The 17,065-nt window shown below is 37.4% G+C and overlaps 1 protein-coding gene and 1 non-coding gene across 2 annotated transcripts; both read right to left on the bottom strand.

The window, feature by feature from the left end:
- Positions 1 to 3,979: 3,979 nt before the first annotated feature.
- LOC143847346 (MICOS complex subunit, putative (DUF543)) lies at positions 3,980 to 14,518 on the bottom strand. Its single transcript, XM_077356144.1, has 3 exons — positions 14,316 to 14,518; positions 8,311 to 8,444; positions 3,980 to 4,212 (listed from the first exon to the last, which is right to left on the bottom strand). The coding sequence occupies exons 1-3, from the start codon at positions 14,443 to 14,445 to the stop codon at positions 4,198 to 4,200; spliced, it is 279 nt and encodes a 92-aa protein (XP_077212259.1). The 5' UTR covers positions 14,446 to 14,518; the 3' UTR covers positions 3,980 to 4,197.
- A 2,154-nt stretch (positions 14,519 to 16,672) lies between these two features.
- Positions 16,673 to 16,754, bottom strand: TRNAS-CGA (transfer RNA serine (anticodon CGA)). The gene has a single exon. It is a non-coding gene; the product is annotated as a tRNA-Ser (tRNA).
- Positions 16,755 to 17,065: the final 311 nt, after the last annotated feature.

The raw sequence follows: 17,065 nt of genomic DNA, 5'->3' as shown, positions 1-17,065 counted from the left end.
TTGATTAAATGAACACTTATTTACAAAAGGGAAAGGTTGTAGATTTCGTTGCTGAATTGTCATCACCCAGAAAGATGATTTTTCCTGTTGTATACATCAAAGTTTTAGGTATCAAAATGATTCCGTGTTTTAGAATAAACTGAGAGAGAGAATTATATTTAGCTCAGACTACCAACTAAGAAAAATATAATTAAAGATATTATTTCTTAAATGATCCAAAATCATGAAGCTTCAAGACATAAGTGAAGGAAAAACATTTTGTAAAGTGACTACTGCTCTGAATATTCGGTTAATAACAGAGCACTGTGCTGACAGCCCACCAATGTGTCATAAGTTCTTTCTTGACAGATGCTGCCTATTGAAGAGAAACATGAAAAAAAAAAAAACAAAGATCAATGCATGTTGAATATTCACTTAACAACACAGCGCTCTACTTACAAATCGCCAATGTGTCTTAAGTTTTTTCTTTATAGGTTATGCCGTTTGAAGAGAAACCTGCAAAAAAGATAACAGAGATCATTGTGTAAAGATTCACAATTGATCAAAATCTAAAAATAATAATGCAAAATGTTGTATTTTGAAACACTAATAGTTTTTTTATTATGAAACAGATGAGATAGATAGCAAGGGATGCGGATGTGAGAAACAACTTGTCAGTAATTAAAAATGATCATTTTGCAAGAAAGTGGACAGGTAGTCAATGGTATACAATATTTTTAACAACAGGGAACAGAAAAACAAAGGATTTTAAGGAGAGAAGATGGATGGGGTGGCGACGGCCATAGGGTCTTTTAGAGAGGAAGAGAGAGGATGGATGGATTTGTATAGAGTATGATATAGAAAAGGAGAAGCCTTATTGTTGGGAGAAAGATTTTAGGAGCCTTTTATTAGTATTCTAATTGTTGCTACATGAAAATTTCTTCCTACTCCAAGGAGTATCCCAAATAGGATGGTTAAATTATCATGTTTGGATGTCCATGAGATTCAAGAAGCAAAAAGGAGAGAATAATTGAAGAGGTGAGATATGCAATGTCGAATGATTTTCCTTTCTAAGCAAGTTATCGTGACTATGCTATTTATGAAACCCATCAATGAGCCAAAAAAGGAAAAGGTTATACACTAATGCAATTTAATGCGAAATAAAAAAAGGGAATACAGAAAGACAAAGACAAATAAATTAGTTGTTCAGTAGTTTTGGATCTTTAAAACCTTCTAATGCATGTAAAAGTGCAAATAGACACAACAATAAAGTAATAACATTTAGGTGATCCTTCAATTGGAAGGCATTCTTCATACCAAACAAAAAGCGCAGGAAAAAAATTTGACTGTTAAGGCTTTGAATATACTATCATTCTGCTTTGAAGAAATTACATGTTACAACTTAAAATAATCCTTCCGATTCATCAGGTACAACATTGCACATAGATTAGTAAAAAAATGGAATATATTACATACTCCGTCTCGCAAAATATAATAGATTGATAAGATCCATGGTAAATAAAATCAAATATTATAGCACACCCATCTTACACAAAATTAATACAGATAAGTGTGAAAAAAAAAATGTAAGAGAGCCTCTGCCATTGATCCTTAATTATAAGTTATCTGCGATGATGATGCAACAAAAATTATAATAAAAGAAAAATGAATTTACCAGATGAAAGAGAAGGGATCAGGCACTGTCATCTAACCAAGGATTAAAAAATAGGTGAATATGGGAGAAACATCATTTGAAGACATATGTGGCTGATCTCAGTGTTCTTTCTTTCCATTCCAAGACAGATGCTCCTCCCCTTCCATACTCAATTTGAGCATACAGAACTTGACCTTTTGATGTACCTGCATTCAAGTTGAAGATTAGTTACAGTTGCAGAAGATTGCAATAATAGAAAGAGACTGAGAGAAGAGGAAGATTGAGAGAGAGAACATACCTTTGTATTAGATTGAAGTTGAACGGAATCGTGATAACCCAATAATATTGCAAGCAAATCCCATGTTGCCATCGTATAAGGATGCCCACATTTGACTTTCCTAGTTGAAGAGAAGTTGAAGTTGAAGAGAAGTGGAGATGGAATCATGGAAACATGTTTTATAAGGATGCCCATAGTTGACTTTAAGAGAAGTTGAAGAGATATGGAGACGTTTTGGAGAGGAATCGGCTTGAAGATATTAATCGCTGAATTTAAGGGATATTATTGAGGAGGTGAAAAGATAGAAAGAGTTATTTGGTGGATTTACTTGCTAAATTAAAGGGATAATACTGCCATGCAATGTCATTTAATAGAAACGTGGAGATGAGAATCTAATATACGAACCTTAAGGTGAAACCAATATACAAACAAATCGGCAGAAGAGAGGGTTGCCACGTTAATAAAGAGGGAGAGATTATAGGAGATTTAATTGGCATGATAGAGAGAAGAGAGATATAATAGAAGATTTAATAGCTTTTAATAGGAGATTAAATAGCTTTCTTCCGTATAAAAGAGGGCTTTTTAAAATTGCGGGAAAGAGAAGGGGCTGACATGTGGCACTACCACAGCTTAGAGGATTCCGCTTTATATATATATATATATATATATATATATATATATATATATATATATATATATATGAGAAAAGAGAAGGTACTCCCTGGAGTAGATAGCTTATCTACTCCCTACCTTAAAATAACAGTTGGGGCCACATTGTTTGGGTGATCCAAAGCATTCATTTGATGGGCCCTCACATGGATAGGGTGTGCCCAAAAAATCAGCTCGATAGGATAATCCTAACCCTATGAACTGTGGAGGCAAAAAATGGACAGATTTGTGCAGGTTTATACACGTCCATTTTTGCCTCCACAGTTCATAGGGTTAGGATTATCCTATCGAGCTGATTTTTTGGGCACACCCTATCCATGTGAGGGCCCATCAAATGAATGCTTTGGATCACCCAAACAATATGGCCCGAACTGTTATTTTAAGGTAGGGAGTAGATAAGCTATCTACTCTAAGGAGTACCTTCTCTTTTCTCTCTCTCTCTCTATATATATATATATATATATAGAGAGAGAGAGAGAGGGAGAGAGAGAGTAGATGATATTCCCACACCTTAGATTCAAATCATATCATTGGCAATCGTGGGTATTTTGGTCATTTTACAAGGTAATTTTTGTCTTCTCAGTTCTCACATAATAACATTTTGATCTTTTATGAGTCAAAAACAATCTAAGTAGGTATTTCGGTCACAAATTGATGACATGACCAGATTTAGAAAATTCACTTAAATGTGATGACTCTATTTGCTAAACTGAAGGGCTCTCTTGCCAACTGCAAGGGCGCCCCGTTAGACAATAATAAATTTACTTTTGATGAGATGGTTCCAATGGGGCCACCATTGTAGCTGGTTCAAAGACGCCCTTCACTTTAACATTCCTCAAGAATTATCATATGAACACGAAAAGTGACTAATATATACCTGGGCATTTTGAGGGCCGGCTGTTGCATGAGAGAATATTTTTTTCCAGGGAAAATGAATCAGTTGTCATTCTTTTTTTCCGAAATTTTTTTTCATCAGAATTCCTTCCTTAGGAAATAAATTTTCTAGCATTTTGTAAACTCGTTTTCCAAAATAAATTTTTTTGCCAGTTTTGATTTTATATGCTGGGCGCGCCATTATACATCTCATGTTCAGATGGGGTGGGGCCCCCACCATTTACACCTTATGTTTTGAGGATGGGCCCCCATCATCCCCACACAAACCCATGCATATGGTGGGGCAAACCATTTACAGCTTATGCTTTTAATGTGTGGATCCCATTCCCATCATCTCCATCAGAGCACAAGCACACACACAGGGGGAAGCCCACCAGTTTACTCCTATGTATAGAATGGCCAAGAATGCCAGTAACGGCTACACATTCATTACTAAATCATCCATGCTAGAGCCATAAGCCTACTTTTTTTATTTGGCTCTTAAAGAAAGCCCAAATTCAGATGTGGGCATAGGAACAAACATTGATTATTAGTTCTAAAATCATCTGAAAATCCACAGCAGAAGGCTATGGTTTACACAATGCATCTGAGATTACCAGTATTACATCTGCCAAAAGCTGTGGCATAAGAAAAAAAGCAGCAACAACATAGACTCAATTCAAAAATTCCGGTAAAGATTTTAGTACATCAATTGCTTCCGGATCCCATCACCAGAATTCAACTGTCACTCCTTTTCTTCCTGGGAGACAGAAAAAATCATAATTAGCTTTGCTTTGAATCATAATCAAATGTATACACTACGCATTCTGTCTGCTACATATTTGAAAAGTTCAAAAGGAATGATAGAATGAAGGGCGCCCTTGCAAAAATCAGCTTCAAGGGAGCCCTTATTGGTTGACTTTTGCAAAGTCAACACTGTTTCCACTTTTTTAGGCGCCATCCACTTTTTTTGGAGCCACACTTTGCAGAAATTAACCAATAGGGGCGCCCTTGAAGCTCATATTTTCAAGGGCGGCCTTCATTCTATCATTTTTCAAAGTTCAAAACCAAAATATCAGCTGTGAATCCAATTATCTGAAACAAGAAAAGGTTAAGCTATGTTTGGTAGATTCTTGCAAAATCTGTATGAACTATGAAGATCAGTCTTGACGCTCACCATTAAAAAAAAAACATCAAGTCTTTGATGGTTGCAATTTTCGGAAGAGCCCGTCATCAGAAAATGATAGGTTGAGCTATGTTTTGGTTGGTTCTTTCAAAAGCTGTAAATTCAATTAGAGTTCATACGCTTTTAGTAAAGCTTATACACGTAATCTTTCATCTTTTACATCTAAGCCCCTAATTAAAGGCATTATTGTAATTTTTGGAAGTAAAGTGAATGCTAACAGAAGTGAGAAGTTTCCACATGGAGGATATAACCTGGCAATCTCTACTCCCCTAATCTTCTCCCTTCTTCCTTTTTCATCATTTATATGGTATCAGAGCCAGGGGTTAGAATCGTTAGAAGAATAGTCATTTCTATGCATTAGGATTTATGGGTTTTTCATTTGATTATGGGACTAATTTGAGTTGGTCGGAAGAGAAAAAAAACAAAATCTTGATCAATAATGTCTTCTCCTCAACCAAGTGGTAAACTACAAACAGATTTGGTCTATATACACCTGCAAAAGAGCAGTCTTTGAGTTCCATTGTCCTAATGCCAGGGAATGTGTAGTGAATTTTCATTGAGCTTTAGCAAGTGATGAGAAGGGTATCTGTGAGAAAACACAGATAACATTTTCTTTCCTAAACTAAGGTTGAGTCATTTAAATACTTGTTCGGACAGAAAATTAAGATCGGGTGTTCATTTCGATTTATCAGGATTTGTGTGTTTTTTTCAATTGATTTTGGGATTAGTTTGGGTTTGTTTTAAGAAGTCCTAATATCTTTCTATTTCATTTTTTTAAGGATAGCAAGAACAAGCTTTCGATTCAAAAGAAAAGATAAAATGGTAGAAAAGAGCGCTTGACATAGATGGTCAGGAGAAAAAAAACAAAACAGAAAAAAAGAGACATAAATGCTGTCCTCAAACCAATTGGTGAAGTGTCACTGGCAATCGGATTTGGTCAATACAATAACTCTAGGAAAAAAATGTGTCTGAGTTTGCATCCTTTCCTAAGTGACCAAAGTAGACTTGTTGATCGTTTCGCTAAATTGTTCTCCCTGGGGAATCTTGAAACAATGGTATCCACCTTACATTCAAGGAATGTCCCTCGACTGTGAAGGGACCTTGAACGAAAGCACGGCAATTTATGAGGTACTTGGCTTAGAACCAAGATCTGCCTCACTGGAAGGCGGCATTTCAGTATGACATGAGATAACCATCCTAACATGGCCTTGGTGGTCTCCAGCGATCCTACCTATACCTGATGCCCTGGATTACCAAGGCTACCCATCAAAATCCAGCTTGAGGGCCCCGTTGGGACGGAAAGACCAATGAACTACAACCCTCTCAACTGTCGCCTGCTTGTACAAGTAATAGTCACAACCTTGAAGCCCTCTATTTTACCCCATGAAGAGATGTCCCAAAAAGTCAGTATCGAATATGATGCCTTTAAGCACAACAGTGGTTATGGATTTGCCTCAAGATGCTCAATCGTGTTCTTTCCCAATGGTCCAAAAGATAGCAAGCAGCTTACCCTTCCATGAAATCTACTCCTCGCCTTTCTATTTCAGAATTATAGTGAAATTTAGGAGATTCTTTTTACAGTTGCTCGGTTGCACAATATATCCATTCAACACAGACGTGTTCCAAGATAAACCTTTATCCTTGTGTTTGTCACGGCGTTTAATCATGGGTGGACCTATCTAGGTCATACTTATCCCCAATTTTTTAGGATAAGTACATCCCAACCGAAAAACTTGTAAATTTGAAGTTTCTTTTAACTATTAAATACCTTAGAAATGTATTGGGCGACGACCTTACTAAATAGGGGGATTGGAGGGGTCATGGCCACTGGGTATTGGAATGGGAGTTGGGTTTATCGGGAATGGCAAAGAGAGGTGCCCACTCACGTTAGGTTTGACAGTATTAAAAGTCGAGGGATTGTCGGTGAAACCCATGACTTCTAATCTCTTGAATATATATTAAAAGAAAAATAAATAATTAAAACTATGTCCTTTGAGATATGGGCTCTATCGTAGAGTCACGCACCCACATCAACACTCTCCCTCAAGCTTTGCATAGTTGTTGACCATGCCAAGAACATCATTAACTTTGGACTTTACTACACCCTTCATAAGATCAGCTGATTGGTCCTCTAAGCTCACATACAGTAGACACACTACACATGATGCAAGACGATCGAAGGAATGGATAATACTTTACTTTGATACCAAATCTGACGTAGGATGGATCTATAGAAGGGATGTTGAGGGTGAGTAAAAAACCATTAAAAAAGGGGGGAGTAAATATTAAGAATTTTGGTCCTAAATGGATAGTTATATGCATTCTGCAACACCAAATGGACCAGACACAGAGGAAACAACAAAAACAAAGGCATGATATGAAGGATATAAACAAAAGAAACAAACTCAACAATAGGACGTGAGGTTGAGGCATGCTTCTATTTGCGCAAGGCAATAGGAAGATCAAATGACGTGTGTTTCCCTTTGCATAAGGCAATATGAAGACCCAGATCAATTGTAACAGTATAGACAATAATAAGGTCAATAGTAGGATCATCAACAAAAACAACATGAGAATCAAGGGAAACAATTGGTATACTTAAATCTGATTAGAGAGGTTCTGATTTGGGTGGAAGATCCATGGTGACCTCTCGCTTCTGGCACCTCGAGTACATCTGTCATTCCTTTGGCATGAAAAAAGAACAGTGGCATCAATTGGAACAGGAGAAACATATTGAGAGCAAAGCCTCTCATTGGCTGGAATGGGAACGAGAATGGAACAAAAAAATTAATTGAGAGGAAAGCTGCTCTTCCCCACTTATGTTCTTCCTTTGATGAGAGGGACGGCAGGAGTGAAAATAAAGAGAAGACTAAAAAATATGTAACATTCATAGACACAAAATACTTTCCAAACATAAGATTAAGACACTTGTATCCTTTTTACTAGAAGAATATCCCAGAAAGACACCGTCAACTACTTTCGGGTCGAATTTTGTGCAGTTAGGACCCAAAATATGTATTAAACACACAGTTCCGAAGACACTAAGAGAAATAAGAAAGAGTGGTTGATCTTGATACAAAAACCGATAGGACTTAAATTTAAGATTATGGATGGCATAAGATAGAATGGAAGAAAATGATCCACGTAGAAGAACCCAACTAGAACCAGGATTAGAGCCGGGTAGATTCCTTTTACCTTCTTCATGAATTTTTTCTAAAGGATTCATATAGCCAACCCCAACTAGTTTGGGACAAAGGCTTTGTAGAGTTGAGTTGAGTTGAGGATGGCATAAGATTAATGAGAGATGTGATTTTTTTGAACTGTCTCTCCCCATTACTTCTTTGGTAAATGCATACTTAACATGAGGCCACGAGCACCTTCTAGTGGATGACGATTCTTCCTCTCGGCAACATGATTCTATTGGGGAGTATGCATTTACCTAATATGAGCAAACATAAAAGGAAATGCACTCATTTTATTGCTTGGACCATAGTTGCCGGAAACTCCTTGGGCGGGTGGGAAACCCGTTTCCCCTAGAACACGTTTCTCGCGGGTGGGAAACTCGTTTCCCCTAAACGCGTTTCCTGTGTTTCGGAAACTCGTTTCCCCTATTGTTTTCTAGAATAGTGCATCACATGTAGAAAAGTAAACAAATCTCCAAGAGTCTTTTACCCATGAAGAAGCCGAAAGAGCGCATGAACTTTTTGGAGGAGATCCATCAAATTTGTAAGAACACTCTGTATATGCTGTTCCAAGACCCACACCAGCACCAAAAGCTACAGATGCCCATCGTGTCACAGGACTCCCTGGAAATGCAAATCAGAAGATGATGAATTTATCACAGAGGGCCTATATTTTGCCATGCATGAATTTATTACATTCTACATTTTGCCACATCATCCATTTGCAAATAAATGCTACACAAAATATTGATGTGTTTATATGAGAATAGAAATTTTCAGTTTCCAAGAATGGCAAATTTAAAAAAGCAGCAGACTGCTACCGAGACTGACAAAAACGGAAAAAGAAATAAACACATCCCATTTCTTTTGAGTGAATGTTACGTTCTTAATAATACATGACACTATGACAGACCCAAATCCGGGATCACTTCAATTTCTAGTGAATAAGGGTTTATTATAAGATTAGCATATTGTATGTAGGAATTGTAAGATTGTTTTAATAGAACACCATGTGCAATAATATTTATTCAAGCATCATGTAGAGGTAGGTTTTTTCACCAAACTTTCGAGCCTGTACATCATAAACATGAGCCTAAGATCTCAACCATATAAGCAAAGAGGGCAGGTGACAGAAAAATAACAAAGCTGGTGAGACGCAGCTGGAAGAATTAGTTTACTTAAATAAATAAAAAATCTATGACATGCATGGATGAAATTGCATACTCAGATGTTGATTGAGAACCGCACAACATGGTTGGCTGTTACATGGCCCAAAGTTTTCAGGTTCCAGCCGGACTTTTAAATGATTAAGTGGAACTCTCTATGGACATGCACATACATTTCATTAAATCCATTATTTCCAAAAAAAAGGATGTTGAAACTGAGTGTATAACCACCAGGGCACTAAAATCAAGAAGTGCCCCACAACATGGAATCAAAGAATTCAAAGAAAATCTTTATCAAGTTTCAGAAATTTATTAGAATTCAAAGAAAATGGTTATCAAGTTCCCAAAATTTATTAAAATTACTAAATAACCTATCATTGTGCCCACCTCTTGTCAGACGTCTCTGAAGGGGTGCAAGTTTAGCCATGTGAGCTCTGACCCGCCCTGAGCCCAAACAGGGTCTGGGCTGGATTTTCCAACCCTGAGGGCGGGCCTGGGTTCGTTTTTAGGCCCTGACTCAGGGTCGGGTCGAGTCGGGCTCAGGGATGATGCCTCAGGCCAGCCCGACCCGATCCTATTCACACTTTACACTATATCTTTAAGATATCAAATGAAAACGTCATGCTACACTGGGAAACAGTAACATCTGCAAACAAATACTGGCATTATTGGAGATGTGCCCAGAAAACTACAAAGCTCTCCTCTCATAACTAGTGCCAAAGATTGCAACTTTGATGTGATTAGTTTCCATGTTCATCTCCAACATCTCACCAGGGAGACGAAGCATTTCAGTTGTTCGAATCTTGTTACCAAAGAGGACATATGGGCTTCAAGGATCTTGACAATGCAGCGAAGATAATTTGCCATTAGCATTGCCTTGTTTCAGCATTGAACTGTTTTATTTGATTTAGGAACACTTGAATTGTTGAACTCTTATTAGAAAAGGTACAAAAATATAGAGCCTTGTCTTATCCCTTGCCTTAGTTTGGAAATTTTGCTCAATATAAATTTGGTGGAGTGAGCTTAGGAGAGATTATGAGTGTGGTACTGTGGTATTTGTGTTAATTTGGCTGTGATTGCTGAGGCATGTTGGTTGTTAGAAGAGATTAGAAGTAGGGGTGGGCATTATTCGGTTAAAACTTAAAACCGAAATAACCGACCGAACCGAATCCGGTAGGTTATTTCGGTTTGGTTAAAAAAAAATTCGGTTCGGTTTCGGTTTTACATCATCCCAAATTTCGGTTTTCGGTTTCGGTTTCGGTTTTCGTTGAAAATTTATTCGGTTAACCGAAATAACCAAACGACAGGTGAAGATGTGTATGACCCAGTTTGATGTTCAAAAATATTCGCTTCACATGTAATGTATCATAGCCTTTTTTATCTTCTCTCTCTTGCTGGAATGGAAAAGTTACTAGTCAGTGCAATGTAAAGTTGAATTTGTGTTTACATTTTAGGTGAGAATACCAAGAAAGTTAAAAGGAAGAAAGATATCTCTGGAAGCATTAAATATCTTGAGCCATGAGATGGAACCCTAGTTTCAAGAGAGCATCAGAGTGTCAGAGGCATAGAAGCATTAAATATCGGTAGCCGTATGGGGCTTGCATTTGTGACTACTGAATAACTTAAAACGATAGGGGGTGTTGCGAGTAATAACAAGGGGGTGAAGTGAATAAGTTGAAACCTAAAAACTAAAGGTTAAAATTAGGGTTTTTTTTTTTTTTTTTTCATTTTACCTAAAACCTAAAAAAGACTAAAGAGAGAGAGAGCTGCTAGGGTATCTTTCTGCTCTCTCTCTCTCTCTGCCTCCGCGGCTTCGCCTCCTCGTCTCCGGCCACCTCTCCACGGTAAGAGTCTCCCTTATTTAGTTATTTTCGTTTTTTTTCTTTCTTTATCTTTTTCATTTTAGGGTTTTGAATCTTTTGATTTCTCTCCCCTCTTTCAGTGTTTCTTTGGTTTTGGTTCGAGAGCACGGCTCCAAGCCTCCATCAGAAGACTCAGAGGTATGGGTTCTTTTCCTTTTCCTTTTTCCTTTTTTTTTGCCTTTTCTATTACTGTTTTTCTTCTTACAAAGATTGTAAAGAGTTTTTCACTGCCTGATTTGGTTTCCATTTGAAATTTTAAAGGTGAAATTGGCTTTTGTTCATCCAAGAAACCTAGTTTTTTTTGTCTCCCTATTTTTCTTTTGTTCATCAGACACTACTTGTCATTATTCGGAACTAACCGAACAGCCGAAATTATATTTCGGTTTCGGTTCGGTTCGGTTAGTATACAAATCGGTTTTAGTTTCGGTTTCGGTTAGCTAAATTAGGTAACCGAAATATTTCGGTTCGGTTAATTTCATTAAAATCGGTTCGGTTAAAACCGATTGAACAGCCCTAATTAGAAGCATTCACTACGGTCAATCAAGGCCCGGCCGGGCCGGCTCAATCAGGGCCAATCAGGGCGGGCTTGGGTTGAGATTTCTTAGGCCCTGACTCAAGGTCAGGGCAAACCAGGGCGAAGATAATGGGATCTAGGGTTGGGCTAGGGTTTTGAAAAGCCCAGCCCAACCCAACCCTGTTGCAGCCCTACGTTTCTCTCATTGTCACAGTTTGGTCCTCAATTGCCAAACGTAATCCCATTGTTGTCGCACTCTTAATCTAACCAATCGTCTTCTCTGGCAAGGTAGCCCGTCGTTCTTGGAGGGTTTGCACTCGCTGCTTGCACAGGAAAACACACCCTAGGTGTGTCCCATAGTCATTTCCGCACTTGTTCATTTGAAGCATAAATGCCCTTCTGATCTTTGTCGTTCACAAAGAAAGAATGAAATAGCAAGGAGTTTTTTACCTAGCAATTATTGAATCTCACACGCCATTTTCTGGCTGAGTCTCGCAGCCGATGAGCCGATCCAGTCCTATACGAAAATAAGGATACCCTTCTGACTGTCATTGTTCAAAAGGAGAATGAAATGGCGAGAAGTTTTTTACATGGCATTTATTGAATCTCATAATTGACATTTCCAGGTCAGATCTCGCAGCCAATATGGGTCCTATACGAAAATCAGGAGCCTTTGTCTCCTATACAGATACAAAACAAGTTCAAATTATTAAAAAAATCTAGTGGGCGCTAAGCATATGGAGAGAGGAGTTTCTTCAATTATACGAGAGAATCAATCACGAAAGAATTCCTTGTGTTCGCCCAAGCATCTCTCATTTCTAAGGGAAGACCCATTTCACCCTGGCTTAGATTCAAAGAAAATAACAGGTTCTTTCTCGCTACTCTCCTGCCTTCTAGGTCAGGACTTTGAGGAATGACAAAACCTGGTTCGGCATCCTTAGTGAATTTGATGTGCACGGTACCTAATGCGCAATGAGTCGCAGTGAAAACAAAATCAGAATGATAACTTTGCTGAAAAGAAGAAGATGGTGGTAACAAATAAGAAGGCTAAGAGGGAGAGTGTTTCTTGTGTGAGGGAAAGGGCGAAGGGAAAAGGGAGCAATAAAGAGGTTGAGAGAAGAGGGAGAGTAGCGGATTGTGGATTCACAACTGATCGCGGGGGCGAATGGGGAGAATTTTGAGAGCAAATTTATCACCGCCCTTTAAAAATTGCCATAATTCAAATAAAATGAAACGAGCAATTCCCCCTTTTTATCAATCAGTGAGGTATGTGATCACCTATTGGAGCCAGCATGGCCTCATCAATCATTAACAGATTTTGGTTATTTTCAAGTCTTATTTTCTCATTTTTCTTCTGTGATTTGATTGATTGAATAATTGGGCTGCATGTAATATTTTCTGTGCTGAATTTGGGGCTGCAACAGCTTCCTTGTTTGTTCTTCTCCCTATCTCAGAAAATGCCATCAAACTATGCATGGTTGGCCTCATCAACTTCATTGAAAGGGTGAAATTGTGCATAAAATCATTGCTAAGGTGTTGCTCTCCAAAAGGGTCTCATGAGCATCACGGTAGTCCTAAACAAATGCAACTCCATCGTTAGTTGCCAAATTGTAGATGGTGTCTTGATAGTCAATTGTGTTCTTTATAGTGTGCATTGAAACAATACTACTGGAATTCTTTCTACAAATTTGCCCCTCCCCCGTTCACTAGGTGACCACTTAGGTGCCCAAGAGGATCGGTAGGAAGGGTAGTCCTTGGATATTTTAAGGTTTTGACTGCCACCATTGTTTATCCCGTCAAAACTGACCTTTCTACATTTCAACATCTGTTCAATGCCTGTCTTTCCATTTAGGTAGTTTCGCATTGATTTTGCTTCAGTAGCTTCATTTATTTCTATTCGTATGTAGCTCTCTCTTTCTCTCTTACCAAATGCTTGAAGCTCCAATTCGTCTGGAGCACTATTGCGCTATACTCTTTTACGCATGAATTTCCTTTCTAAAGAAGGTCTTTATAATGCTTTGAATTAGCTATCTCATTTAGAGCAATAGAAGTAGTAGCTCAAACTGCGCTTTCGAGTGCTGGTACTCTTGCGAGGGCGGTAGATCATGTTAAACCTCGAGCAATGAGCTTACAATTGTCAAACTCCAAAATTTCCATAAGGTCAAGCCCACAATCACCTAGTCCCTTGCCCTGAATAAACTTGTAATTGCCAAACTCCAAACATCAAAGTCAAACCCACAATCACCAAGTCCCTTGTCCTGACTAATCTCATTGTATCCAACATGTTTTGGCCACATGATTGCCATCCGAAGATCTTCAGTCTCCGCATAACAACTTCACCACCATCTACCTAAACAAATTTAGGAACCACGAACCTGAATTTGTAAAAAACATCCCTTCCAACTAAGACTCATGTATCGTCCCAACCAACAAGGTTTTTTTTCCTCTATTTTACGGTAAATTCCTTTTCATCATTTCAACCTTTTTGTGAAACAGACATCAACATGTTGGAAAGAAACATAAGACCAACCAAAATGATCAAAACATAACATAAAAACCTAATGTGGAGGGTTTCAGACTGATATACATCAATTCTAAACAACTGGAAACAAACCAATGCATGACCAAAAATTTGTAACATCAATGAAGAATAAAAATCACAAACCCTAATCAGCATCCATTCGAATTAGAACCATCCAAAACAGTGATTCTCAAATTTCGAAAAATTTATACCACAAATATGAGAAATATACCAAACAATGGAAACAATCGACAGAATCGGTAACCCTAATCTGAAATTTCTTCCATTCGTTGAAACAGGCACCACAAATCACGCCAAATTAAAATTCAAAAAGATGAAAAAGAAAATCATACAGAAAGAAAAAAATTCCTCGATTGAATAAGAAATAGAGGATTTAAAATTAAAAGGGTTAAAAAAGGGGGGGAAACTCACTGAAAAGGAGGAGTCCGCCGAATCCTCCGGCTAAAGAGGAATAGACGAATCGACGGAGGCTAAGATCAAGAAAAGCATCCCATTTCGCATTCAGATCATACTGCGGAGGGATTTGCTTGTTTTCCGCCATGTGAGAGAGAGACTTTCCTCTGTTCTCTTTTTTTTTTTTTTTTGGTGGAAAAATACACTTAGACCTTCTGTGGTTTATGACACATTCAACTTAACCCGGATGTTTAAAAAGTTAAAAGTAGACCCCCCTGTGGTTTCAATTTGTGGAAGATAGACCCCTCAGGTGACGGTTCGTCCACAGATTGAAGGGTTAGGATGATCCGATGGAGCTGATTTTTTAGGCACACCGTATCTATATCAGGGCCCATCAAATGAACACTTTGGATCATCCAAATAATGTGGGCCCACTGTGTTCTGGTAGTGTTTGGATTCGGGTATGGTCCCAATTTTTTGGATGATCCAAAGTGTTCATTTGATGTGCTCTGACATAGATAGGGTGTGCCAAAAAAATCAGCTCCATCGATCATCCTAACTCTTCAATATGTGGACGAACTGTCGACCGAGGGGGCCTACCTTATACAAATTGAAACCAAAAGAGTCTACTTGTAACTTTTTAAATGTATCAGGTCTAAGTGTATTTTTCCTTTTTATTTTTTTATTTTTTTTGTAGATAAGAAAATGCACGATTTCTTGTCTAGAGAGAGAGACTTTATACTTTATTCTGATCTCTCTTTTTTTCTTTTTTGGGATTTTTGCTGATTAGTCCCTGCATGGCAAAATAATTGCTTATTAGTTCCTAAGAAAAGCATATTTGCTTAATAGTCCTACTTTTAGAAAAATATTTTCTAAAAGGTCCCTAAAACTCACGAACTTGAATTTTCTCCGTTAAAAATTTTGAAATGACAAATTTACCCCTGAACCCATTTAATCGTTTTTAGTGTTTTTTGGATTTCCCTTCCAATTTTTTAGGAAAAAAACTAGGAAATAAGCAATATCATCTCTTCCAATATTTACTTTCCATGGAATCTGCACCACTCCGTGAGAACTTCAGGTCTGAAATAAAGGAGGTTTTTTCATCAAAATTAAAAAATAAGATGGTTTTTTCACCAAGGAAAATGGAATCCCGTGCTGAAGAAAAAGATGGGATCATCTATTGTTACACGTGTGCATACACCAAAAAAAGAGAGGCATGTACCTTGAGAAATGCAAAAAACATCCAAATCGATTCGTCATATTTACACCTTTATTTTCAAGACGGCATCACATTTTAGAAGTGTTTTCTTATTTTCAAATTGGTTTGTAAGATTTTGTTTGAAACTACACCTCTTTCCTAGCAAGATGGATTAGTGCTTCTCTTACAAAATGCCTTGTACTTAGGCCTCGTTGGATTATAGGAATTTTATTGGAAAAGTTTGGACAGGAAAAAAAATCTAATTTTTTTTATTTCTTACACATAAAAAAAAGATAAGGTAAACCAATCCTATTCAATTTTTCAGTTAGGGACCTTCGGTTTATGATGTTATCCCTCTAAATTAATCAGACATAATTGCTAAATGGAAAAAATTTCCATAGAAAATTTTTTCCATAAGAGATATTTTCTTGCAATCCAACCAAGATAGGAATTATCTATTTAATTTATTTTAAAAAGATTTTTCAATTTTTTTAATTCCTAAAACGATTTTGTTGTTGAAGATTTTTTGACAAGAATATTGGAGGAGATAATACTGTTGCTTATTTTTTTTCTAAAAAATTGGAAGGGAAATCCAAAAACACTAAAAATGATTAAATGGGTTGGGGGGGTAAATTTGCCATTTTAAAAGTTTTAACGGAGAAAATAAAAGTTTGTGAGTTTTAGGGACTTTTTAGCAAATATTTTCTAAAAGTAGGACCGTTAAGCAAATATGCTTTTCTTAAGGACTAATGAGCAATTATTTTGCCATGTAGGGACTAATCAGCAAAAATCCTTTCTCTTTTTTTTTTTTGTAGAAAAGAAAATGCACAGTTTCTAGTCTAAATAAAACGAGAATTTTTGTCAGAAGAGCAGTGGAACCATGAAAGTAGAGCCCGTTATCAATCAAGGCAAGGATTTGTTGCTAGCTTCAGCCCATTCTTTAGTATAAGTGTATACTTTTACCAGGGTTTCACTCCTAGTCACTCTTAAGCAACTCGATCAAGCGGGAAATCTGAAGGCAAGAAGAATTGTTGGCTTAGGTCCTGTAGGATAATTCGCACCTCTGTAAAGGAGGATATATGGCAGACTTTAGCGCTTTTTTTAATGTTTATAGGGCACGAGCGAATTTATCATTGCCCAAGAAAAATACAAAATGCGGAAGAAAAACATTGGTAAACGTCGACAGCAGGATTCGAACCTGCGCAGGCAAAGCCCAACAGATTTCGAGTCTGTCTCCTTAACCACTCGGACATATCGACCACTTTGTTGTAAGAAACTGAGACTTATATATATTTATAAAATGTGTACTACAAGTTCACCCGTTAATCCAGCTCTCTTTACATAGAGATTTTATTTATATAATGCCTGAGCGTGAAATCTGATGTAGGTAGTACCTCCCTTGATATTTGATCCAACAACAAACCACTTTTTAAAAGGCTAATGTTGGATGTGTGTGGTACCACATACACGAGACTTCACACTCACAGCACCATATAATTTATCCCTTATATGTACTTGTTTATATGAGAAATTATATGGTGCTCAAGTCCCCTGAAGGTGGTAAATCAAA

The sequence above is a fragment of the Tasmannia lanceolata genome, unplaced genomic scaffold (assembly GCF_043159265.1).
Source record: "Tasmannia lanceolata isolate RefF3 unplaced genomic scaffold, GAP_Taslan_0.1 ptg000015l, whole genome shotgun sequence".
NCBI classification, from domain to species: domain Eukaryota; kingdom Viridiplantae; phylum Streptophyta; class Magnoliopsida; order Canellales; family Winteraceae; genus Tasmannia; species Tasmannia lanceolata.
Note: the sequence above shows the minus strand (reverse complement) of the source record. Positions and strands in the feature narration are given on the sequence as shown.

What these genes read in the sequence shown, in the direction of transcription:
- LOC143847346 (XM_077356144.1), bottom strand. Translation starts at nt 14,445, where the DNA reads ATGGCGGAAAACAAGCAAATCCCTCCGCAGTATGATCTGAATGCGAAA. An exon ending in CGGCGGACTCCTCCTTTTCA is followed by an intron (nt 8,445 to 14,315) that starts GTGAGTTTCCCC and finishes TTGCATTTCCAG; the next exon opens with GGAGTCCTGTGACACGATGG.